The 27096-nt window shown below is 41.0% G+C and overlaps 2 protein-coding genes across 2 annotated transcripts; both read left to right on the top strand.

Moving 5' to 3' along the window:
* The first annotated feature begins 15063 nt into the window (after positions 1 to 15063).
* Positions 15064 to 16065, top strand: LOC124959318 (olfactory receptor 4X2-like). Its single transcript, XM_047517850.1, has one exon. It carries the CDS (start codon positions 15064 to 15066, stop codon positions 16063 to 16065), a length of 1002 nt encoding a protein of 333 aa, XP_047373806.1.
* Positions 16066 to 24756: 8691 nt separating this feature from the next.
* Positions 24757 to 25689, top strand: LOC124959316 (olfactory receptor 4X1-like). The gene is given in 1 exon segment (XM_047517848.1): positions 24757 to 25689. A coding segment is annotated over 1 exon segment (933 nt).
* Positions 25690 to 27096: the final 1407 nt, after the last annotated feature.

Here is a 27096-nt window from a genome sequence, read left to right as displayed (position 1 = left end):
CCATTTGTTTACAATAAAAAAAAAGAAAAAAAAAACTTGGAATGGACCCACCTTTTGACCCAGTTATACCCATTCCTCAGATTATACCCAAAGGACTTAAAATCAGCATAATACAGTAACACATCCACATCAATGTTTATAGCAGTTCAGTTCACAATGGCTAGATTGTGGAATCAACCTAGATGCCCTTCAACAGATGAATGGATAAAGAAACTCTGGTATATATACACAATGGAATATCATTCAGGCATAAAGAAAAATAATATTATGGCATTTGCAAATAAATGGATGGAATTGGAGAATATCATGGTGAGTGAAATAACCCAATGCCAGGAAAGCAAAGGTTGAATGTTTTCCCTGGTAAGTGGAGAATAATATATAATGGGGGTGGGGGTGTGGGGAGTGAGAGAAGAATGGGGGGACTTTAGAATATGTAGAAGGAAATGAGAGGTAGGCAGGTATGTAAAATGGTGGAATGAGACAGACATCATTAGCCTATGTACATGTATGGTTACACGAATGGTATGAATCTACATTGTGCACAACTACAGAAATGAAATGATGTACCCCATTTGTGTACAACGAAACAAAATGCAGTCTCTAAAATATTAAAAACTAACTGAAAAAAAAAAAGGGCAATGGCACAATATGTGTAAATTTTTTCTGCACACCATCAAGATACTAATAAAGCAAAAATATTTTAAAATGGTGAAACAAAAGAATAAAGAAATTATATCATTTTTAGGAAAGTAAATATAAATTGAGAACATTATGTTAAGCAAAATAAGTGAAACTCAGAAGTTACAAGGTCATATGTTTTCTCTCACATGTGAAATCTAAAGAGGAAAAAGAAAAAGAAGTCTGGGGGATCTCATGATAACCAATTAAAAAGAGATGAGTAGAGTAGAGGAAAGAGACTGGGAGGGAGGCAAGGGGGAGTGTGGAAGGGTTGGGGTGTGAAACTTGTCCCCGCCTGTGGCAACAATCCCACGGATATTTGTTACCGCCTGCAGCAACAATTGCGCGGGTATTTATCGGAGGCGGACTGGGAATAAACTACTTTTCCTATATTCACTAATTTATAGAGGAAGAGAGACGTTGAGAGAAAGATAGGTTTTGCTTATAGAGAAAGTTTTAGAGAAAGACAGGCTTCTATACTTATCAGAGATCTATTTCTTTTTAGAGTTCTGCTGCTTCTTCTTAGAGGTGCGTCCTGCATTCTGTGAACTAAAGGTGCATACTAGAGGTGCTTGCTAAAGGTGCTATCTGAGGTGCTTCTTAGTGACGCGTCCCGCGTACTGGGATCTGTGATCTGGGACCCTAGAGGTGTGTTCTCAGTTCTCCGCTCTATGATCTGCCTTCTGCCACTGCTTCTTACTGCTTGCTCCTTACTCTCTCTGCTAGCTGCTTCTTCTCTCTGCTAGCTGCTGCTTTTCTCTGCTAGCTGCTGCTTTTCTCTGCTAGCTGCTGCTTTTCGCCTTCTGCCTACTGCCCACTTATATTCCCTCCAGGAGGTGGGGGGGGCATGCCAGTTGAGATCAGGCAGGAGCCAGCTGCCCTCTCACTGGTTAAAACGAGCAGGCACCAACAGGCGCACTCTGGAACACATATGCATGCGTTGTGTACGTGAACTCATTTGAACACGGCAAATGATAAATCACCTGAGTGTGCTTATGTTAATTAACCTCCTCACTGCCGATGTGACCAAAACAACCTCCGGCTGGCTGCCAGGTGCCATCCCGGTGCAGCCCACATGGCACAGCACCCAACAATACTGGCAAATTATGTTGTCACTTTGTGCATATATGAATGTGTCACAAAATCCCACCATTATGTGCAACTGTAGTGCACAATAAAAATATGGGAAGAATTAAAACTAAAAGTGATATTAAAAAAAGACAAAAAAGAGAAAAGAAATATAAAGCCAAAACATTTCATGAGGAGATTGTGGGACAAGAAAGTGAACCTAAAAATGAAAACACGAAATAGAATATACCATGAGCAGGTACCTGAAAGTAGTACCTGAACATTAGTCACCTGTGAAGGAATGGAGCCAAGTTCACCTGTCTCTTTTTCCTCTATGTTAAGTGAGTCACTTCATCTCCATGCTGTCACTACCGGCCCTGTCACAGCTGTCTGTATAGTGCAGTGTGTCTTGATTGATATAATTTCCAACTCTTCTTCAGTAGTCAGCAGTGCAAAGTGTTTGGAATTTAGGGATGGATCACCTGGAGTGGAATTCCATCCTGTCACCTCTCAGAAGTGTGACCTTGGCTCTATTTACTTCACCTCTGGTGTTAGCACAGTGGTCAGGGAAGAATCGTGGCACTTGCAGACAAAAATCCATGTTTTGGCTGGTTCTTCTTATGAGTGTGATCCTGCAGGAGTCTCAGAATGGCTTTTCTAGTTTATTGGGTGACTTCCTCCCAATAGTCTGGTTCTCATGCCTGAAATTCCATAGTAGGAGCTTTATTTCATGAGCAAGGGTGGTGGTTTAGAATGCAAATATCTCTGGGAGACAAAATGCCAGGCAGCCGTTATTAACCATGGCTATCTGCATACAAACAATTTTAAAATCTTTTTCTAGACATGACTCTGAGGTATGCCACTGATATGCATGCAGTGTTGTACCAGGAATGCATTTGGTGGTAGCATGATTCAACCTGATGAGCAGTGGCTTCAGTCAAATCAGCTCCCTGCCTGTTCCTGTGATCTTAGGAGGGCAATTACATTTTAAAAGGGTATTAAAAACAAAGAAACAAAAAGATTTTGTGATGCAAGAAAATTATGCAGAATTCAAATTTACACTACATAGTTTTATTTGATGACAGCCATGTCCATATTTTACATGTTATCTAGTCTGTTTTGAGACCACATGGGCAGAAGAGGGCAGATATCACCAAGGCTGCATAGACTGTAAACCCAAAATATCTATTCCTGGAACTTTACAGGAAAAGTTGTCCAGCCTTGGTCGAAGCCACAGAATCATGCATTGCTGACTCAAGGACAAGTTTGGAGTCAGAGGTTCCAGGATGACTTTAATTCCTGTGATGGTGGCAGATTGGATTGACACCATCCTGACTCCCTAGGCATCTTCATGATCACAAGATGCAGTACAGCAGCTGCTCCAAGCATCATATCATAAAGGGTGAGAGAGGCCAATTCCATATTTTGGGAAATAATTCTGACAAAATCCGTAAGAAAATGTCTCTTATTTTAATTCCGTTGGCCTGAAGTAGGTCACGGATCTATCCCTACATTCAAAGGAGGCTGAACATGTGTTGGCCAAAGAGAATGGGACTGCATGATGTGCTTAGATGTGGCAGGTTCCCCCTTGGGTTGGGTAGATTTCTTTTTTTTTTTTTTTAGTGTATACAAATGGGATACATGTTGTTTCTCTATTTGTACATAGAGTCAAGAAGGCATACCATTTGTGTAATCATACGTTTACATAGGGCAATGATGTTTGATTTTTTTTCCTTCCCCCCACCCCTCCCACCTCTCTTTCCCCACTATACAGTCCTTCTTTCCTTCATTCTTACCGTTCTCCTTATCCCTAACCCTAAACCTAACCCTAAATCTAATACTAACCCCTCCCACCCCCCATTATATGTCCTCATCCGCTTATCAGCGAGATCATTTGTCCTTTAGTTTTTTGAGATTGGCTTATCTCACTTAGCATGATATTCTCCAATTTCATCCATTTGCCTGTAAATGCCATAATTTTATCATTCTTCATTGCGGAGTAATATTCCATTGTGTATATATACCACAGTTTCTTTATCCATTCATCAACTGAAGGGCATCTAGGGTGGTTACACACTCTGGCTATGGTGAATTGAGCAGCAATGAACATTGATGTGGCTGTATCTCTGTAGTATGCTGATTTTAAGTCCTTTGGGTATAGGCCAAGGAGTGGCGTAGCTGGGTCAAATGGTGTTTCCATTCCAAGCTTTCTGAGGAATCTCCACACTTCTTTACAGAGTGGCTGCAATAATTTGCAACCCCACCAGCAATGTATGAGTGTTCCTTTTTCCCCACATCCTCGCCAACACCTATTGTTGCTTGTGTTCTTGATAATCGCCATTCTAATTGGGGTGAGATGAAATCTTAGGGTAGTTTTGATTCGCATTTCCCTTACTACTAGGAATGTTGAACATTTTTTCATATATCTGTTGATTACTTGTACATCTTCTTCTGTGAAGTGTCTGTTCATTTCCTTAGCCCATTTGTTGATTGGATTATTTGTATTCTTGGTGTAGAGTTTTTTGAGTTCTTTATAGATTCTGGAAATTAGTGCTCTATCTGAGGTATGGTTGACAAAAATATTCTCCCACTCTGTAGGCTCTCTCTTCACATTGCTGACAGTTTCCTTTGCTGAGAGAAAGCTTTTTAGTTTGAATCTATCCCAGTTATTGATTCTTGCTTTTATTTCTTGTGCTATGGGAGTCCTGTTAAGGAAGTCTGATCCTAAGCCAACAAGTTGAAGATTTGGACCTACTTTTTCTTCTATAAGATGCAGGGTCTCTGGTCTGATTCCGAGGTCCTTGATCCATTTTGAGTTGAGTTTTGTGTAGGGTGAGAGATAGGGGTTTAATTTCATTCTATTGCATATGGTTTTCCAGTTTTCCCAGCACCATTTGTTGAAGAGGCTATCTTTTCTCCATTGCATATTTTTGGACCCTTTGTCTAGTATGAGAAAACTGTATTTATTTGGGTTTGTGTCCATGTCCTCTATTCTGTACCATTGATCTACCTATTTTGGTACCAATACCATGCCGTTTTTGTTACAATTGCTTTGTAGTAGAGTTGAAGTTCTGGTATTGCAATACCCCCTGCTTCGCTCTTGCTACTGAGGATTGCTTTAGCTATTCTAGGTTTGTTATTCTTCCAGATGAATTTCATAATTTCTTGCTCTATTTCTGCAAGGTACATCATTGGGATTTTAATTGGAATTGCATTGAATCTGTATAGCACTTTAGGTAGTATAGCCATCTTGACAATATTAATTCTGCCTATCCAGGAACATGGGAGATCTTTCCATCTTCTAAGGTTTTCTTTAATTTCTTTCTTTAGTGTTCTGTAGTTCTCATTGTAGAGGCCTTTCACCACTTTTGTGAGATTGATTCCCGAGTATTTTATTTTTTGCGATGCTATTGTGAATGGGGTTGTTTTCCTAATTTCTCTTTCTGAAGATTCATCACTTATGTATAAAATACATTGGATTTATGAGCACTGATCTTGTAATCTTCTACTGTACTGAATTCACTTATGAGTTCTAAAAGTTTTCTGGTGGAATTTCCTCTAAATATATAATCATGTCATCATCGAACAGGGATAGTTTGAGTTCTTCTTTTCCTATTCGTATCCCTTTAATTTCTTTGGTTTGTCTAAGTGCTCTGGCTAGAGTCTCAAGGACGATGTTGAATAGAAGTGGTGAAAGAGGGCATCCCTGCCTTGTTCCAGTTTTTAGGGGGAACGCTTTCAGTTTTTCACCATTTAGAATGATATTAGCCATGGGCTTAGCGTAGATGGCCTTTATAATGTTAAGGAATGTTCCCACTACCCCAATATTTTCGAGTGTTTTGAGCATGAAGGGATGCTGTATTTTATCGAATGCTTTTTCTGCATCTATTGAAATAATCATGTGATTCTTCACTTTAAGTCTGTTGATATGGTGAATGACATTTATTGATTTCCGAATGTTGAACCAACCTTGCATCCCTGGGATAAAACCCACTTGATCATGGTGCACTATCTTTTTAATATATATTTGTATGCGATTTGCTAAAATTTTGTTGAGAATTTTTGCATCGATGTTCATTAAGGATATTGGTCTGAAATTTTCTTTCCTCGATGTGTCTCTGTCTGGTTTAGGCATCAGGGTGATATTGGCTTCATAGAACGAGTTTGGGAGGGTTCCCTCCTCTTCTATTTCATGGAATAGATTGAGGAGTATTGGAATGAGCTCTTCTTTAAAGGTTTTGTAGAACTCAGCTGAGAACCCATCTGGTCCTGGACTTTTCTTTGTTGTTAGGCTTTTGATGACCTCTTCTATTTCATTGCTTGAAATTGGTTTGTTTAAGTTGTGTATGTCCTCCTCGTTCAGTTTAGGTAATTTATATGTCTCTAGAAACCTGTTGATGTCTTCGAAATTTTCTATCTTGTTGGAGTATAGGTTTTCAAAATAGCTACTAATTATGTTTTGTATTTTAGTCGTGTCTGTTGTGATATTTCCTTGTTCATTCCGAATTTTAGTGATTTGGGTTTTCTCTCGTCTTCTCTTTGTTAGTGTGACTAAAGGTTTATCAATTTTGTTTAATTGTTCGAAAGAACCAACTATTTATTTTGTCAATTTTTTGTATTGTTTCTTTTGTTTCAATTTCGTTGATTTCAGCTCTCAGTTTAACTATTTCCTGTCTTCTACTACTTTTGGTATTGGTCTGCTCTTCTTTTTCTAGCGCTTTGAGCTGTAGTGTTAAGTCGTTTATTTGTTGATTTCTACTTCTTTTTTTGAATGCACCCCATGAAATAAATCTTCCTCTAAGTACTACTTTCATAGTGTCCCAGAGATGTTGATATGATGTGTCTTTGTTCTCATTTACTTCTAAGAATTTTTTAATTTCCTTCCTGATGTCTTCTGTTATCCATTCATCATATAATAGTGTATTATTTAATCTCCAGTTATTGGAGAAGTTTCTGTTTTTTATTCTGTCATTTAGTTCTAATTTCAATCCATTATGATCTGATAGAGTACAAGGTAGTATCTCTATCTTCTTGTATTTGCTAACAGTAGCTTTGTGGCATAAAATATGGTCTATTTTAGAGAAGGATCCATGTGCTGCTGAGAAGAAAGTGTATTCGTTCTTTGTTGGATGGTATATTCTATATATGTCCGTTAAGTCTAAATTGTTGATTGTGTTGTTGAGATCTATAGTTTCTTTATTCAATTTTTGTTTGGACGATCTATCCAGTGGTGAGAGAGGTGTGTTAAAATCGCCTAGTATTATTGTGTTGTGGTCTATTTGATTTCTGGAATTGAGAAGGACTTGTTTGATGTACGTGGATGAGCCAATGTTCCGGGCATAGATATTTATGATTTTTATGTCTTGCTGATTTATTCTTCCCTTAAGCAGCATGTAATGTCCTTCTTTATCCCTTCTGACTAGTTTTGGTTTGAAGTCCACATTATCTGAAATGAGGATGGATACTCCAGCTTTTTTGCTGTGTCCATATGCATGGTATGTTTTTCCCCATCCTTTCACCTTTAGTCTATGGGTGTCTCTTTCTATGAGATGAGTCTCTTGCAGGCAGCATATTGTTGGATTTTTCTCTTTAATCCAATCTGCCAGTCTGTGTCTTTTGATTGATGAATTCAGGCCATTAACATTCAGGGTTATTATTGTGATATGATTTGTATTCCCAGTCAATTGACTCATATTTGTTTTTGACATGATTTGGTTTCTTCTTTATTTGGCTATTCCTTTAGGCTAGCACCTCCTGTTGCTGATTTGCATCATTGTTTTTCATCTCTTCCTCATGGAATATTTTGCTGAGAATGTTCTGTAATGCTGGCTTTCTTTTTGTAAATTTCTTTAGCTTTTGTTTATCATGGAAGGATCTTATTTCATCATCAAATTTGTAGGTAAGTTTTGCTGGGTATAAGATTCTTGGTTGGCATCCGTTTTCTTTCAGGGCTTGGTATATGTTGTTCCAGGCCCTTCTAGCTTTTAGGGTCTGGAGTGAAAAATCTCCTGATATCCATATTGGTTTCCCTCTGAATGTAATTTGATCCTTTTCTCTCATGGCCTTTAAAATTCTGTCTTTATTTTGTATGTTAGGTATTTTCATAATAATGTACCTTGGTGTGGGTCTGTTGTAATTTTGTATGTTTGGAGTTGTATAAGCCTCTTGTACTTGGTTTTCCTTTTCATTCTTCAGATTTGGGAAATTTTCTGATATTATTTCATTGAATAGATTGTTCATTCCTTTGGTTTGTTTCTCTAAGCCTTCCTCAATCCCAATAATTCTTAAATTTGGCCTTTTCATGATATCCCATAATTCTTGTAGATTCTGTTCATGATTTCTTACCATCTTCTCTGTTTGGCCAACTTTGTTTTCAAGATTAAATAATTTGTCTTCAATGTCTGAGGTTCTGTCTTCCAGGTGTTCTATTCTATTGGTTATGCTTTCTATGTAGTTTTTAACTTGGTTTATTGTTTCCTTCATTTCAAGTATTTTGTTTGCTTTTTTTTCAGTATCTCTAACTCTTTATTGAAATGATCTCTTGCTTCCCGTATTTGGTCTTTTAACTGTTGATTGGTGCGGTCATTTATTGCCTGCATTTGCTCTTTCATCTCCTCCTTCAATGCCTGCATTTGCTCTTTCATCTTCTCATTTGCTTCCCTGATCGTTTTAATTATGTACATTCTGAACTCCCCTTCTGACATTTCTTCTGCTGTGCTGTCATTGGGTTTTATTGATGTAGTATCTAGGTTTGTTTGGGACATTTTGTTCCCTTGTTATCTCATATTGTGCAGCTGACAGTGGGACCCTGAGATATTGCAGATTTCCGCTATTGGCTTATAGTGTCCCGGTAGATTTCCAGTGTATCACCTCCCATCCTTCAGTAGCCTGATGTCTTGGAGGAATTTGATAATGCAGTGCATCCGAAGAAAGCTGCCCCTAGCCCCCTACTGGTTCCAGGGTTTGGAGCTGGCTCTGTGCGGAAAGGCTCTCACTGTGGACCTGCACCGTGCAGCTGGCCGTGTGTGAGGAGCCCACCGCCGGAGTGTAGAAGGCTACCTGGGGAAGACTCTAGCTGCCCTGCCCTGCTCTGATAAGCCACCCCTATCTGTGCCTGCCACCTGGGCCGAGCTTTACCCAGTGGGGAGACTCACCCGTGGCTCTATTTCAGTCCGAGTCTCTCAATGCCTCCCCTTCTTAACTCCTGGGTTCTGGAGAGACTGGGGATGTAGTCGCCCTCTAGGCCGCCATCTTGGAACAGCCCGTGGAAAGAGCCTGCGGCCGGAGTGGGCAAAGTCGCTTGGAGAAGTCTCTGGCTGCCCTGCCCTGATCTCAGAGGCTGATTGCAGATCGAAGCTCTCCGTTGGTTCGGGGACTTGTGGCTGGCTCTATGTAGAAAGACTCTCACTGGGCAGTCTGGTCTGAGAAGCTAGCCTTGAAAGGCACCTCCCACCGCAGGGGTCCAGGCTGCTTGGGGAAGTCTCTGGCTGCCCTGTCCTGGTCCCTGAAGCCACTTGCATGCCGGAGTACGCTGGGAGTATGCTGCACTGGCTCCGGGACTTGGAGCTTGTTCTGGTCAGAAAGGCTCTCACTAGGGGGCCTGCTCCAAGAACCTGGAGTAGCTGGCTGTGTGGGAGGAGCCCACCGCCGGAGTGCGCAGGGCTGCCTGTGGAAGACTGTAGCTGCCCTGCCCGGCTCCGATAAGCCACCTCTATCTGGGCCTGCCACCCGGGCCGAGCTTTACCCAGTGGGCAGACTCACCCGTGGCTCTACTTCAGTCCGAGTCTCTCAATGCCTCCCCTTCTTAACTCCTGGGTTCTGGAGCGACTGGGGGTGCAGTCAACCTCTACGCCACCATCTTGGATCGCCCCTTGGAGAGAGCCTGCGGCCGGAGTGGGCAGAGCCGCCTGAAGAGGTCTCTGGCTGCCCTGCCCTGATCCCAGAGGCTGCTTGCAGATCGAAGCTCTCCGTTGGTTCGGGGACTTGTGGCTGGCTCTATGTAGAAAGCCTCTCACTGGGCAGTCTGGTCTGAGAAGCTAGCCTTGAAAGGCACCTTCCACCGCAGGGGTCCAGGCTACTTGGGGAAGTCTCTGGCTACCCTATCCTGGTCCCTGAAGCTGCTTGCGTGCCGGAGTACGCTGCACTGCGCTGGCTCAGGGACTTGGAGCTTGTTCTGATCAGAAAGGTTCTCACTAGGGGACCGGCTCCGAGAACCTGGAGAAGCTGGCTGTGTGGGTGGGGCCCACCACCGGAGAGCGCAGGGCTACCTGTGGAAGACTGTAGTTACCCTGCCTGGCTCTGATAAGCCACCTCTATCTAGGCCTGCCACCTGGGCCGAGCTTTACCCAGTGGGCAGACTCACCCGTGGCTCTATTTCAGTCTGAGTATCTCAGTGCCTCCCCTTCTTAACTCCTGAGTTCTGTAGCGACTAGGGGTGCAGTCACCCTCTAGGCCGCCATCTTGGATCACCCCCTGGGTAGATTTCTGAGAGAAAAGTATCAGGGTCTGTCATGAAGGAGGTAGAGTCTGCCATAGTTTTGGTGAGGTGGTTTCCTGGAGGTGGTTCACCTGGACGTTTGGGGTAGGTAAAGATTTAACTCTGATGCTGAATTGACTGCATGAAGTCCAACTCCACCGCTTTACAACTGTTCGGGCTCACAGGCAATAGGAGCTCTCTGTGATTCAGTGGAAGGTAAAGACCTTGAGTGTACCATCCAATGATTTTTGACAAGTTTAGAAACTGTGGAACAAAACTCCCAAACAAGACGTGGACTATTTCTATCATCCCAGAAAATTCCCAGGAATCCTCCCAGGTGAAGTCTAACCCTAAGTATCACCCACTCATCTAATTTCTATCATCATGGATTAGTAAGCCTCTTCCTAGCCTCCAATCAATGTAAATTTGGAGCAGGTACCCTTTTGTTTATTTTTCCTTCACTCCATGTCATGTTTTTGAGACTCGTCTCTGTTGTGGGTTCCCATACCTAGTTGTTTTGATTCAGTAAATAATAAACCATTGCAAGAGCACACCACCACACAAAAAATCTGTTGTTGGTAGACTTCAAGTTATTTCAGAATTTGTGGTAAATAAAAGCTGCTATAACAATGTTTGAATATTCCCCTTCATTTAAAGTAAAGCATAAACTGATAGGCATTCATTTATTTTACATGCAAAATAACTTTTCCCAGGTAGGAGGTATATGCATATGTTCCTAGTTCTCCAAGGAAAAGGGTTGATGTGGTCTAATTGGAACTGGATAAACAGGGTTATTTTACTTAGCATTTCTGTCCCTTTGACCAAAAGACCTGACAAGAACTATTAGTGGAGATAAAGTTTATTAGGGATCAGAGTCTCAGAGGTCTCAGTTTATAGATGGTGAACTCCAGTGCCTGTGGTCCAAAGGTGTAGTGGACGAAAGCAGCTCAGGACAAGACTCTAGGAAGCAGAGAGAGCTCCGCTCACCATGGACAAAATATATACCCCAACGGAATACCCCAGTGACCTACCTCCTCCAGCCATATCATAACTGAATACAGTTACTGCACAGTTAGACCATGTGAGGGGAATAATCTATTGATTAGGACAACTCTTAGAATCCACCATTCAACCTTTGAACAATTCCTGCCTAGTCTCAGACATGAGCTTTTGGGTGACATCACATATTCAAACCATAGCAAAGGTCAAAATCAATGGATTAATCTTTACCAGAATAGGAAATAAAATAAAATAAAATAAAATCAACCTCTATACCCAAACATAATTTACAGTTTAAGTAAACAAGCACAGTTTTATACCACAAGTATTTTTTAAAACTGTAGTTTCCTTAAAAAATACATAGTCACATACGAAAAATCGATCTCCTTAGAAAGGAAAACTTTGCATATAGTCAATAATTTAACAGATTTTCACAGAAATTCAACTGCATGAGACTTACTGTAGAATACATAGAGATTTTCCTAAATACTTCAGGCTTTTTATTGATTACTTGCTAAACTTCTTGCCTGCATTTCTTTCTCTGTAAAAGACAATCATGTCAAACATTTCCCTAAACTTTGAATGTCTCATCATGTTTTTCTCCTTAGTCATCAGTTGACACTTAGGGAACTTTTTTTCAGCTCTCATTTTAATTAAGCTAAGTTGACATTTGTGAGTAGTGTTTGCATAGAGTCATTCTTTTCACAAAATTCTCTTATGGTACCTCTAAAGTATTCTATTACACTAAATTTGAAATATGCATAGGTGTGGTCAAAGCACTGTAAGGAATTCCCGTGTGCTCCACACCTAAATTCAATGCTTAGTAAATCTGCTTCAACTACAGCAGGCTACCTCCAGGCAGTCCTGTGGACACTGGATGAGGGAATTCTCTGCCATGTGGACCGTCCTGTGTCTTGGAGGTTGTGTCACACTCCCCTGGGTTCTCCCTGCTTCATGTCAGCAGCTCCTCCCTCACCAGCCAGCTTGGACAACAGCCAATGGCTCCTCAGAGTACCCAGTGTCCTCTGGGGTAAAATCACCCCTGGCTGGGAACCACTCTTCTGTACCTCTTCCACAACACAGGCATTGAGATGTGTTATTGGAGGTTCCATAATCCTTGGACTTGCCATCATAAATATTGTTCATTTTATGTCAAATCAGAAGATTAAGCTCCTGATGAGCAGGTGGTATCATTGCCTGTGAACAGCTCCATGCAGGTGAGTGCTCTCTGAGCACTGGGTGAAGTTAATTTGTTCACATTTCTCATTGTTTCCTTTTTCCCTACAAGGCCTGTGAGGTCCTGCTTCCCCAGAGATATTCTGCCTGATTAGGAAGAGGAAAGAGTACATATCCCTGGGGATTCTTCTCCCTAGGTGTCCCTTAAGAAGTATGGACTTAATACTGAGCTTCTAGGGTTCATAGTTCTGTGGGGAACACCTGGGAGGTGAGTCTACTTTGCTCTTGTTTTTAAGTCAGGTGGATTTGAAGTCCAGGTGCTTCAGTTTCCCATATTCCCAAGTCTAAGGCTGCAGGTGGAACAGATTCCCCATCTTGGGACTCCTGGCAAGCAGGAGTTCTGGTCCTAGATTGGCCTAATGCTTCTCCATTGGCTAACTGGCAGCTTGCATGAGCACAGGGCTGTTCTCAGGGAGGAATTTACATCCCTGTCTTTAGAACAGTTTGCTGAGGTGAGAACATCAAAGTCACCGAAACACTGTTGTGTGTTTTCTTTGTGAACATGAACTTCTTTGGTATGTGATGATTGACTTCACTCGTAAAGCAAAGGAAGTGGAACCCTGAGGCTCATGGTGTTTTACAAAGTTCTTTTTGTGGGTCTGGTGTTAGTGACAGTTCTGTTCTCTGGGACTCAGAAATGGAGAAAGTATGGTCTTTGTTCCTGGGGACCTTTGTTCTTACAATACTGGTTGAAAACCTATGACACAGCAAGAACCCTGGTAAGAAGGCCAGGGAAGACATATACCCAATCTCACTCACCCCAGTGAGACTCACTGAGTGTTGTGAGGTGGAAGTCTCTGGAGTAAGCATTCGGGATTGAGTGGTGAGAAGATATTCTCTCCTCAGGAGTTTTAGACTACTGTGAGGCCGGGGGCCACGTAAAACAATCCAAACCAGTGTGAAGCTCCATGATTCCAAAACATCTTGAGTAAAAGGGGGCCACTGGTTTTGAGGACTTGTGGTCTTGGGACATGGATTTGTGGTATATTAGAGGAATCCAGGGCAGTACAGAAGATGGCAACATAATTTGGTGCTGGGAGTGGGATGCATGGCATTGACGTGTGAGGAAGGTATGATCTGCATGCTCATTTGAACTTACAGTGTCAGAGAATTTGAACAACTTTGTAGCTGGGCTCAGTGGTACAGCCTATTATCTGTTATTCAGGAGTATTGAGTCAGGAGCATCACAAGTTTGAGTCGAACATGAGCAACTAAGGAGACCCTGTCTCAAAAAAATAAAAAAGACAGAAGATACAGGTCAGTGATAGCATGCTTACTTAGTATGTACCAGAAACAAACACAATAACAAAGATAATTTTCTATATATTACATAGTTACTATCTACAAAACTCTGAATGTGAACCCAGGAGTCCAGACTGTTAGCACTGCTTTCTTCCATGAGTGTCTTGGCAGAATTGCCCAGTGATCTAAGACTTTGGGTATGGACTTTGCCTTCTCTGTTTCTGTAATTGTAAGTTCTCTCAGTGAGTTCCCACTGACTTTTGCTGGTCTTCAACCACCTTATTCTCCATCAGTGAAGAAAGGAAACTTTTTGGCATGAGTGCATGTTGTCTGGCTCCCAGGTTCAAGTGCTCTGGAGACTTATTGTATGAAGCCACACTGACCTCAGTTAGCTCAAAGTCCAGCATGGAGCAGGTCAGTCTTCAAATCAGTCAGTGGGCAGTCTTGTGGATGACAAGTTGTGGAAAGAACAGGATGTAGAGAAAGCTGAGGAACAGAATGAGTGGACTTTAGTGGAGGGCTGTGAGAAATTTGTTGACAGTGAACCCATATAATTGGAGGAAATAAAATGTCGTTAAGAGGAGAACTGTCCATGGCTTGAATGTATCTTTATGAGGCAAAAAGGAAACACTGGCCTAGTACAGAGGATAAGAATAAGGAGGGAGGCAGAAATAAGAACTCAGACAAAGCTTTGTGGTCCTTTTGTGGGTGTTGTGTCCAGGGAGGTGCACCAAAGGACATCTCGTCTGAACTCTCTGAAGGGCATGTGGACAGGCTGAGAACACTGTTTTGGAAACCAATATTAGGAAAGAAGCAAAGAGAAGAGCAGTTTGATAAAGTTGCAGATGCATGATAATATAAAACATTTGAAGATTAAAGAAGTTATGTTACATGGACAGTTCCATTGTCCTCTGCCCCAGACTGTCTAGTGAGGGTAGATACTGACCTTTTTTGAAGAACTCCCTTCCTCTTTTGTTTCCATTAGTCCAACCTCTGCATACAAAATGATTTTAATATACAGCTGAGAAACATTCTTGATGACTTCCTTGTTTTTTTTTTTATTTTTTGGAAGATAAGCTCAAATCCATAACAGTTCTTCATATACAGGTACTAGCCTCTCTTAACAGATTTAGATTTTTGTTGTTATTATTTTCCCCTCACTCCAGCCACACATGATGCATTTACAGTTGCTGTCTCCATTCTTGGAATGCTCTTTTGTGTTCTAGAAAGGTGATTTATCTTTCAATATCTAGTTCACAAGCAGCTCAGACAGGCAAGTGTCTCTATGTAACTGACCCAGTTCATGAAGTATTTTGTATCATTTCAGGTCACCACCCAAATAGCTGCCTCTTGGTGGTGACCTCATGGCTAATACATACAACGTGACCCAATTCATCTTCCTGGGACTGTCTCCCAGTCAGGAGGTGCAGAGAGTTTGCTTCATGATTTTTCTGCTCTTGTACATGGCGATCGTGCTGGGGAACTTCCTCATTGTGCTCATTGTCATGACCAGCAGAAGTCTGGGATCCCCCATGTACTTCTTCCTGAGCCACCTGTCCTTCGTGCAGATCTGCTACTCCTCTACTACAGCCCCTAAGCTCATCTCAGATCTACTGGCTGAAAGGAAAACCATATCTTGGTGGGGCTGCATGACACAGCTTTTCTTTATTCATTTCTTTGGTGGCATCGAAATGTTCATGCTCACGGTGATGGCCTATGACCACTATGTGGCCATCTGCAAGCCCCTCAACTACACCACCATCATGAACCAGCAGGTGTGTATGGTCCTGGTGGGAATGGCATGGGTGGGAGGCTTTGTGCATTCCTTGGCCCAGATCCTTCTCATCTTCCAACTGCCCTTCTGTGGCCCTAATGTGATTGACCACTATTTCTGTGATGTCCTTCCCTTGCTCCAATTGGCCTGCTCAGACACTTTTCTTATTGGTCTGCTGATTGTTGCCAATGGGGGGACCTTGTCTGTTATCTGCTTTGTGGTCCTCTTGACATCCTATGCAGTCATCCTGTTTCATCTGAGAACTCAGAGCTCTGAGGTTAGACGCAAAGCCCTCTCCACCTGTGGGTCCCACATCACTGTGGTTATGCTGTTCTTTGTACCTTGTGTCTTCATCTACCTGAGGCCTTCTAGTACTCTTCCTATAGACAAGATGGTAGCCGTTTTCTACACAGTGATAACCCCACTCCTCAACCCTGTCATCTACTCCCTGAGAAATGCTGAAGTGAAGAAGGCCGTGAAGAGACTGTGGATCAGGACAGTGAAACCGGATGAGAAATGGAGGCTGAGCCTTGGTACTGCAACTTGGGTTTGGAATGATGCTGAGTCCAAACTGATGGGGCTTAAAAGGTAGAAGGAAAGTTATCTGGATATGTTAGTGGTGTTTTATCTCTTGTCCAACTTTTAAACTTTCACATTAATTGTGTGCAAAATATTTCCTTATGGATGTACGAAAACATAACTAGCCAATTAAGAATGCGTCTATTTTTTTTAACTACATTCCATGACACTGTGGTAAATATTCTTGATTATCTTTTAGACTTGCTTCCTATAGTAAATTTACTGTGTTATAGATCATAAAGAGCTTTGGTGCAGAGTGTTAAAGTGAATCATGTATGTTCTGAAAGTTTTGTTAACAGAATGCAGCTCTGCCATTCATTATTTGCTTATTGAGAAATCATGTTGTACATAAGCCCAAAGTATCTCTCACCAAGATAGTAATTAATTAAACATGGGAAAATATAATGTAATAGTCGATTCTCATCACTTCCCAGGGTTAATGTCTGCAGGACTGACACAAATTGATGCCACGTGCCTCCTGATCCAGTGTACTGGTGAGGCACACAGCATCATTACTGTGGTATTCCTAAGTGCAATAAGGAAAAAAGCATTAAGGAAACCTGAATTGAAGAATATTCTGAAAAATACTGCCTTTCACTTTTCAAAGGTGTGAAGACAAAGAAGGAAGAATGGTGGGAGATTAATACTCATGACAATTGAATGCAACATGGGATCCTGGTGTGGATCCCATAGAGGACATTAGTGGGAAATACTATAGATGAGATAATATAACTGCACATGTTTGCTGAATTTGGAAATCATTCCTTGTTTTCATCGGGAAATGTCTTTGACTTTTGAAATTGTTTGTCTATTACCTAGAAATAAAAGGATATCATGTTAGCAATTTTTAAAATTTTAAGAAAATATTGTTATTATTGCATATGTTTAAGAAGAATACATGCTGAATATAAGCTGTTTAGACATATATAGTGAAATGTTTCATGTATAGTGAAGTCAATTAATATATCCATCTCTTTCCATAGTTAGCAGTTTTTTTTGTTTTTGTTTTTTTCCTTTGGGATAAGTGTATCTGAAGTCTACTCTTTAAGCCACTTTTTAATATACAACATTGTTAGATATAGTTCCCATTGCTGTACATTAGACTGATAGACTAATGATGGTTAAAAATTTGTGTTCTCTGACCTACTTATTTCCCTTTTATGAGAAAAATTCTATCCATCTCTTTGTATATCATTTAATTTTTACTGATGTGATCCTATAATATGTATAATCAGTAAAATGAGAGATTTTACTCCATTTATGTATGATATATCAAAATGTATAAATGCATTCTACTCTTGTGTACAACTAATTAGAACAAATAAAAAATTTAAAAAAGAAATGAATGATAATTAAGATATGGAAAAATACTAATATTTGGGAAATTTGGATTAAGGTAAAATAGGTATTATTACTGGTTTTCAATTTTTTTGTAAGGGAAATTACAGTAAAAGATTAAAATATTTTTCAAATGAGAGAAATCATAATGTGTGATTAGCATTTCTTTGATATTTTTGTGAAGATGGATATTCTCATGTTTAATTGGTTTTGAATCTTATTTACCAAGTTTTCAGTGTATATAAACTTTGTTTTTATAAAGTAAAATTGATCACTTTTTTGTATTGAATTATTCCATTATTTTACATTTATATTATCTATGCCATTTGTTAAATTCATACTTTTATTTAAAAATACTTAAAGTTTTAATTTAATTAGAGGAAAAATACTCAGAAAGTTTAAAAATAAAATGGAAAGGTACACAAGTAAAAAGTTGCTTTCTATTTGTTCTCCTATTCTTCCTTTTCCTACTTTTCTTTACTGAGTTTCCCATATTATTTCAGAGTTTTTAAAGCAGATTCATATATAATATGTAGTTCTCATTTACCCTCACCTTTTAAAATAACATACTATGAATGGGTGTAAAACTTGCTTTATTGTTTTGTGCATACTGGAGGTTTTTGTATTTTAATACAAGGAAAACTTCCCCATTCCTGTCTTTTAATTTCCTGGTATTCATCGAATGGATGTACCATTATGTACTTAATCTAAATGGACATTTGGATTATTTTCAAATAGCCTTATAAGCAAATAATCCTAATTTAAACATATGCAGGGAATCTGTGGGATACATTTCCAGAAATGAAACTGCATTAATGTGCATATATCAGAGCTGGCTACTTCACATGTTCTGAATTGAAAACATATTGCAAAGCTATAGTAACCAAAACGTGATATTGGGATAAATTGACATAAAGACTGATGGAACATAATTGAGATCACAGAAGCAAATCCATGCATATTTGGTGAACTTAACTTACTTTAACAAGTTGTCAAGAGAACAGAATGGAAAAGCATAATCTCTTCAATAAATGCTGTTCAGAAAACAGGATATCCACATGCAAAAGAACAAAAATTTGAACCTTGTTTCATTCTGTTTGCAGAACCACTGGCTGTTCAAAAATAAGTAAGGACTTGTCACCCATCCTTTGAGGTTTAGAACATAGGCTCTGGAATCAGACTCCCTACTTCTAAATTATAACTTTTGTCACTTGGTGTATGTGACCTTCAAAAATTCATTCTAAATTTATACTTCAGTTTCTTCATCTATATAATGGGGCAATACTAAAATCATTTCAGGGAGTCCTTTGAAGATTACATAAAATTTCATGCAAAATGTTTAGCAGAGTAATTGATCTCTATTAAGTATTCAATAGTGTGTGTGTGTGTGTGTGTGTGTGTGTGTGTCTGTGTGTCTGTGTGTGTCTGTGTGTGTTAAGAGGCAGAATGAAAGATCTCATTAAATGTATGCATGGACCATTGGTTCTGATTCTTCATTCCATCTCACCAGTCTTTATTAACTTTTAAAAGTCCTTTTCATTTGTTTTTGTCAGGTTATTTTGGTGGGGTCATGCCAGGAATTGAATTCAGTGACACACAACCACTGAGTCACATCCCCAGTCTTATTTTCTATTTTATTTAGAAACAGGGTCTCACAGAGTTGCTTAGCACCTCAATTTTGTTGAGACTGGCTTTGAACTCTCCATCCTCTTGCCTCAGCCTCCCAAGCCACTGGGATTACAGGTACATGCCACTGTGCCCAGCCCCATTTGTTTTGATAGTGTGAATTTTCCAACATCTTTTTCTCTTCTAGAGGTGCTTTAGTGAGAGTGTGGGAAAGGATGTGACTGTGATAGAAGCCAAGGCTATTTAGTTTGAAATTAATAAATTAGAAGTTGTGAATATAATATATAGGAGGATTTAACAGATTTTTTAAATAGTGAGGATGGGACTTTAAAAGCAGAATTGAGTTCTATAATATTTCTGGTGGGGTATGAATGGGAGCAAGATGCTACACCTGTTCATTATTTCCTCCTTTACTTAACCAAAGACACAAAACTTTAGAGAAACAGCAGGGCTATGCAGAACAGGTTGTAATAGTCAAAAGATGGAATAATCTTTTTTGTTACTTGGGAAATGATGGCTAGCAGTTAGGGAACTCTAATCTTTTGGAAACCCCTGCACAAGAAAACCATGTGCTGAGAACTTGTGGCAAAATGCTTATAATTTTAAGATGAGTAATCGGAAGACCATGATGATAGGAATTAGGAGGGGACCAGTTTAGCCAGCTAGCAGCATACGTGTCAGTGTTCCTCTTTGGTCTTTAAAGTACACGAGGTAGACAAGATGGACTAGAAGGTCATTGCATGTGTGGGATTCTTACATTCAGACATGTCCAAAGTAACTGTGGACTAACCACAGTTAGAATCTTACTGGAACTCACTGACATTACTGGTCCAAATAGGCGGGAGGGCAGAGAAGCCACCAAGAGCCCCTTGAGGATGTCTGTGACAGGGACCTATGGGTGATGCGATGTTGGATTCTCTTCTGCCACTTACTTGAGAAGAGGAGGGGGCCAGTAACTAGGGCAAGCAGAAGTCTCAGCTTTATAATTGGGTTAATTAGAGAGACAGATTCCTTAACCTCTGAATGAAGCAACTGGGAAATTGACTTTTGCTCTTCACAGAAACTCCCCAGATGGAGGAACCTAGAAAACTGCAGGGAGTTAAATTCTCTGATCTCAATTTTCCTTACCACACGCCTTAAATGTTCTAGGCCTCTTAGTCCAGCAAACATTTCCCTCAACTCTTCTTTACGTGGTTCTTAGAACAAGCTGACCGTATTCTATTCCCTTGGAACCCTCCATGTAAGAAAGTCGGTAAGTGCTGGAGTTGCACTTGGTGGCAGCCCTGATGGCACCTGGTGAGTCTAGCAGGGAGGATCAGCATGTGTGAGCACGTTTTATGGGTGGAGCAGATTTTGAGTCCAACCATGGGTCCCTTGGTGAATCCATGGGTCCCTTCATGAATGAGTAGACCCTCAGGTGGTGTCTTTTATGCACACTGGCCCTTTTTGTGGGTGTTAATCTTACTTCACATACTTCCATTCCTGGGCAGCCTTGTTTAAGATTTACTCACTGTCATCTGATGGACAGAATTTTAGTGTCATTTTGCTAAATTCTCCCCTGTTTGATTAAATGACAGGACAAGACACTTACCTGGGCTTAGAATGGACTTTACAGTCATTCCCACCAGAGCTACTGGTAACATGGTCAGCACAGAATAATTTGCAGAGCTAGTTTTCTAAGTCAAATGCTGAATACCAAAATTTTCAGGAATATTCTTTAGAGAAATTCAAGGGACTTGCCTAAGAATCCTTACATCTGACCTTCTCTGGGAGAAATGAAGGTATTAGCCCCACTTGAGCCTGAATGGAATGTAGCCCACACAGAAGCCCAAAATTTGCAGAGGAGCAATCTTGAGCCAAGTTTTCCAAGTTTTAGACCATTAAACACTAGCATAGCACACTCTTTGTATTTCTTTGATTCCTTTTTCTTGGAACTTTGTGAATTAAATGAAATCCTGTTTTCTTAGGGTGAGTTGGTGCAAGTGAATCAATTTTCTGACCACAGGGTTCTGAAAAATCAGTTTAAGAATCAAGGTAACAAAACGTATTCAAGGTAAGATCATTCTCCAATCCTCCTGGGACATGCTTCGGAATATTTTCAAAAAGAGAGTTGATTTTTTGAGACTACATAACCTTCTTTCATGCACTTTTATGTCCACACTGATTACAGGACACCTTCAGAGTTATTTTGAACTTGAAGTAGCGGTAGTAGCAGATGGAGCAATGAGGTGTCACAAGAAAACACACATCAACATCTGTGTTCCCAGATCTGTGCCATGCACACTTCAACAACCCTCAAGAGTTTCCTGGAGAGACCTGACAGACATATGTGAAACATGTAGACAATAATTAACACTTGGTGACATGATGCTTAGAGGTAAGCACCCAAGTCCCAAAGGAAAATCTTGCAAAGATGTTTTTTCCTTAGCATTCCAGTTTGGCTGACCTCAGAAACATGCTTTCCTCTTCTGGGTTTCTAAGGTCTGCACAGGCTGCCCGGGTAGAAATTACACCTGACGCAAGTGAGCAACAGAAGCTGGGTCATATTATTATTTTCTTACTGGTATTGTCAACTTTATTGTCATTTTGAGCTTTCTCCTGGCTTTGCCTTGTCTATGTATGTGGTTCTCTTATCTCTTCATAGTATCCCTCCCTTCTGGGCACAGTTTTGCATTAGCACCAGGGAGCAGAGTCAGTGAATAAGATGAGAAGTGAAGCAGATGTTGAACAGGAACCCTGAAAACTGAGTTTCTTCCCAGCGCTCTACTGATCAGTGACTGAATTCTGGGCTCCAGATTCTTCTTCTATAAGGTAAGAGTCCATGATTTTCTCTCCAGAATTAATGTTTATATTTACTTAGTAGAAGAAGCTAAGAAGGAGAGGCCCCTGTATCTGATTCTCTGTGATATGATATCTTGAGAAAAAGTGGGGGAAAGGGCATGCTGGAAAAGGCCAGCTGGACCTGTCTTATCCTTCAGAACCTCTGCAGACACAGAGTTCTATGGTAGGAAACGTCAAATGGAAAGCCACAAGGTAGGGACTAGATTCATTTGAAAGTTTCAGAAACTTTTCAAGGAGGTTGTGTAATGAGGTCAGCGCATCTTAAGTTTCTATGTTCATCCTTATTTTAGGTTTTTTAACTGCCATACCTGGAAAAATATGGAAACCTTATGAATTAACTAGCTGTCTCATAAAGCCACATTCTTATTTTGGTGAATCTTTTGCTTTGGTCTGTCAATTAAAAAGTCAGCACTAAAATTATTTGAAACTCCACGGGCAAAATATGACAGGTCTGGTGATCCCTTCATGAAATGATCTCTCAAATGCTTTAAATTTCTATTTAGAGCATCAATTATTTTTAGTTTCCTTGTTTTTTTAAATTCCAAATCAACTTAATTTTTAACTTTTTAAGACAATTTGATAATTACCTTGTATATACCTCTTGCTCTATTAGCCTTTTACTGTCATGAATGAAAATACACAACAAATTTTTAAAATCGAAGACTGAAGTGTTCCTTTAACACCCTCTCAGAGGACCAGTCTCATTGCCATCGAAGTCAGAGGCAATTATAGAAACAGAGATAATTTGTTTTGAAGCTTAAAGTTCACAGACAATATTCACGTAGAGTCATTTTTCCCATCAGAATGAAACCTGTTCCTTCCTTCTGCGTAAACATCCTGTGTGTGAAACACTAGTACTTCAGATGGGAGCACAGAGGAACAGGGCAGTTGGGTGCATGGAAAGGGGGCAATAATGAGAGGGCCATGCTATCCCTTTTTACAGATTAGGAAATGGAGACTGGGTAGGTTTTTTACTTGTTTAAGGTCACACAAATCTTTTGAAATACGGTCTGTATTTTCAAAATGTGAATGCTTCTACCACATCTCTTAACTTCTTCAAAGCATCTTAAAGTGGTTATATAAAAAGAGCATCCTGCCTTACAACATAGTGTGGAATGAATTTTGTACATTGAATCCCAGAATTTCTCAACCCCAATTATTCTGCAACCTCTGAGCCTAGCTGGGCTCCCTAACAGGCATAAGAAAGAAACTACAATTATGGAGTTATGACAAAATCTCCAAGCATCAGCGACTCCCCCTGGAGGTGGGGATAGAGAGGGGAAAGGATGTGAGGTAGTAACATGTCAGAGATGTTTCAATGAATTACTTAAGTTGTGGCCAAATACAAATAACAAAATTGACCATTTAACCATTTAAAAGTGTGAAGCTCAGTGGTACTAAAGTACATTCAGCAGCTGGGTGTGTATCTGGGCATGCTTGAATTCTATTACCAGCCTAGGTTCCATTACCAGCACTGAAAAAAACAAAACATACAAACAAAAAAAACAAACAAAAAGCATACAATATTTTATACATGTAGTATCATTGTTAGCATTGCCTATATATAGTATTATATATGGTATGTATATACAGTATTGTGTACATACACTCTCATACACACACACTGTGAAATCATCATCCATCCACAAGCCCTGCACTGCCCCAAGGTGAAAGTTTAACATCAAACATCACCTCCCCATTCTCTCCTCCTGGCAAGCACAATTCTACTTACTGTACTTTCTGTCGCCATGCACTTGACTTCTGTGGTTACTTCTTATCAATGAACTCATGCTGTGGTTTTCTTTTTGTGCCTGGAATAGTATGTCACTTGGCACGTTCCATCCCATGTTTTAGTACAGACAGCTATTCTTTTTCTTGTTTTTTTTTTTTTTTTTTTTTTTTTGTGGTGCTGGGGATTGAACCCAGGGCCTTGTGCTTGCCAAGCAAGCACTATACCAACTGAGCTATCTCCCCAGCCCTTAGTACAGACAGCTTTTCTAAGGGCTGGTTGTAAGATGCCTGAATCAGAACCCTGGCACACTCTCAGTTTGCACAAGCAATGGTGGGTATCAGACCACCTCCTGCAGCAAGAACACCTGAGTGAGTCCCTATCACATGTGACCTGAACAGAGTAATAGGGCAGAATAAATTCAGAGTCAATTATATGCATCATTTATAATTTGGTTTGAACATGTATGAGCTCTGGAGTCTGGTTAGTTTCACAGGTTGGAGAATAATTGCTGCTGAGAAATTCTATCACTGGCTGTAAAATATTGGTTCCATGTTCTGGTATAAGACAGAATTGATCTGATACTGCTAGTATGTCACTGATATAAGTCATTCTTTTTAAAAAATATTTTTTATATCTTTATTTATTTATTTTCATGTGGTGCTGAGGGTCAAACCTAGTGCTTCACAGGTGCTGGGCAAGTGTTCTACCACTGAGACAAAACCCAGCCTATAAGTCATTCTCCACAGTAGGAGACATAGTGCAAGCATCTAAATTTTGAAAAATGTACACTGCAGTTCGAATATGAGCTATATGACCTTGGGCAAGTGACTGAAACTCTCTGATTCTCTTCCTTTATCTAGAAAATGTCCTCTGATTTTTGTTTGAGGTTGAAATCAATTAATGCCTGTGCTTGGATCAGAGAAAACACTTGAAGGTAGCTTCACTACAAAGTCAAGTCTTATTCTCAGAATAGTGTCAAACTGCAGATGATTGTTGTTTTATCCATTTAGTCTCCTGGAGTCCATGTTTTGGGAAACCCGAAGCAGAAAGGGAACCCAAGAGGGAGCAGAATGGCACAGATGTCCAGGTCTGAGAAGGATGTCTTTAATGACTGAGGACAGTTTCGCTGGCTGTGATTCCAGGTTGTTAGCTCCTGCATTTTAAAAGATGGCAGATACAAGAAACGTGACTGAAATCCTTTTCCTGGGATTTTCCTAGAACCAGCAGGTGCAGAAGGTCATTTCTGCCATATTCCTTCTCATGTACACGGCCGTCGTGCTGGGCAATGTCCTCATCTTGGTGACGATCCTGGCCAGCAAAGGGCTCTCCTCGCCCATGTATTTCTTCCTCATCTACTTGTCCTTAGTAGAGATCTGCTACTGTTCTGTCACAGCCCCCAAGCTCATCTTAGACACTTTGACCAGGAGTAAGGTGATTTCGCTCCAGGGCTGCGTGACGCAGATCTTTTTCCTCCATTTCTTCAGCGGCACTGAGATCTTCCTTCTGACGGTCATGGCCTACGACCGGTACGTGGCCATCTGCAGGCCATTGCACTATAGGACCATCATGTACCCGCGAGCCTGTGGCCTCCTGGTGGCGGCGGCATGGGGTGGGGTCTTGCTGCATTCTCTGGGACAAACCTTCCTCATTTTCCAACTGCCCTTCTGTGGCCCCAACGTCATTGACCACTACTTCTGCGACGTCCACCCAGTGCTGAAGATGGCCTGCTCGGACACCTTCCTCATCAGCCTGCTGATCATCGTCAACGGCAGCTCCATCTCGGTGTTGAGCTTGGCGGTGCTGCTGGCGTCCTACGCGGTCATCCTGCACTCGCTGCGGAGCCGCCCCACCCTGGGGCAGCGCAAGGCCCTCTCCACCTGCGTGTCCCACCTGGCGGTGGTCGGCCTCTTCTTCATCCCCTGCGCCTTTGTCTACCTGCGGCCCTGCATCACCCTCCCTGCGGACAAGATGGTGGCCGTGCTTTACAAGATGCTCACGCCTCTCCTAAACCTGGTCATCTACTCCTTCAGGAATGCGGAGGTGAAAGACGCGGCCTGGAGGCTTATGCGGGGGAGGGCGGCTGCGGAGAGAAGCAGGTGACTTAGGCAAGACCGGGGGAGACAGGCGGGCACTGGGGCGCCTACGACCCCACTCTGCCTCTCCTTGCCTGATGGAGTGGACCTGGGCCAGTCGCCTTGTTTTCCGTTTCCTCCTCTGAATGGGATTGAGTAACCTGGAAGCGATCTCTAAGGTGAAGTGGGGGGTCTTCTAGTGCTTCAGGCCTTGGGGCCTCTCTGCTGGTCTGCAGAGAACGAACTCTTACGGAAAACCAGGCCATTCTGGGAGCGGTGAAGCGGGAGGTGGGAGGGAAGGAGGACTGCTTTAGGCCACAGGGGTCTTGTGTCTCTGGGTTTGCAGAGCCTGAGCCTCTGGTGTGGAGGTGAGAGTAGTGAGGACAGAGCCCTCACTCTTGTGTCTGGAAACTGCTGCCCTGAGGCGCTGAGGATTTGCTGCGGGGGTTCCTGTGCAAGCCATGCTGACTCAGAGGAGTCTTCAGAGGATATGGATTTGTTAGGAGAGTCACAGGAGCTTGTCCCAGGGTTAGACTAGGGTTTGTAAAGAAACCAAGGGAACACGAGAGATTTTAGGTGATTTGAAAGCACTAGACGGTGATGCCCAATTTGTAGGTACAAGTTTATTTCTGATGTATCATTAACATTTTGATCTCAACATTTCACTTTTGTTCACACTTATCTGCCTTTCTTCTCAGTCTGACCACCTGTTGACTCTTTAGGCTTCACATGCATTTCAACAAAGCTCCCAGGTGCCTCCCTCCCTTGTACCACCTTATTGCCTAGTTGGGCTCCATCCATTAGTGCTCCACTTCATTTGTACGGGCAACTTAACTGCTGTTGTTCCCTTATTACAGTCCTATGTTATTTAAACCTGTCTTTTAAAATAGTCTTATTTCCAGCAGCTGTCAGACCATAATAGTGTCTGTATGCCCCAGCACTAACCCAAACCCTGACATTCATTCTCATTATATATATATATTTTTTTTCCAGACTAATTGCCTTCAAGCAATTCTCTAATTTTAATAGTGCCCTATTCAAAAATCTTCTATGACTCCCATTGCATTCTAATCAATTGCACATCTTATTTCACTGAATTAATATTTACTTAGAAAATAAGTGAAGTTTGTGGCATATATTGGTTCAAATTAATACAGTGATGTTGGGAAATGCCAATTATTGATTTACTTGTTTTGTAAAGGCAGGATCTAAAACTCATAGGTAAGATTACACACAGTGGGAACTAATACTCATAAAACTCTTAACTGTGTACCACACCTGAAATAGAATACAATGCAGAAAGCATTCCGTTACCTAGAAACACAGGGTCTATTCAAGTGTTTACCCAGGAAGTTATACAGTGTCTGAACCAGACAAATTAGACATAGACATGATAAAATAACAAATATGTTAAACAAATGAATAAATGAATGAA

The sequence above is a fragment of the Sciurus carolinensis genome, chromosome 11 (genome assembly GCF_902686445.1).
Source record: "Sciurus carolinensis chromosome 11, mSciCar1.2, whole genome shotgun sequence".
NCBI lineage: Eukaryota > Metazoa > Chordata > Mammalia > Rodentia > Sciuridae > Sciurus > Sciurus carolinensis.
The sequence above is the reverse complement of the archived record's forward strand: the minus strand, read 5'-3'. Positions and strand labels throughout refer to the sequence as shown.

Coding starts and splice junctions, on each gene's coding strand:
- LOC124959318 (XM_047517850.1), top strand. CDS start 15,064: ATGGCTAATACATACAACGTGACCCAATTCATCTTCCTGGGACTGTCT.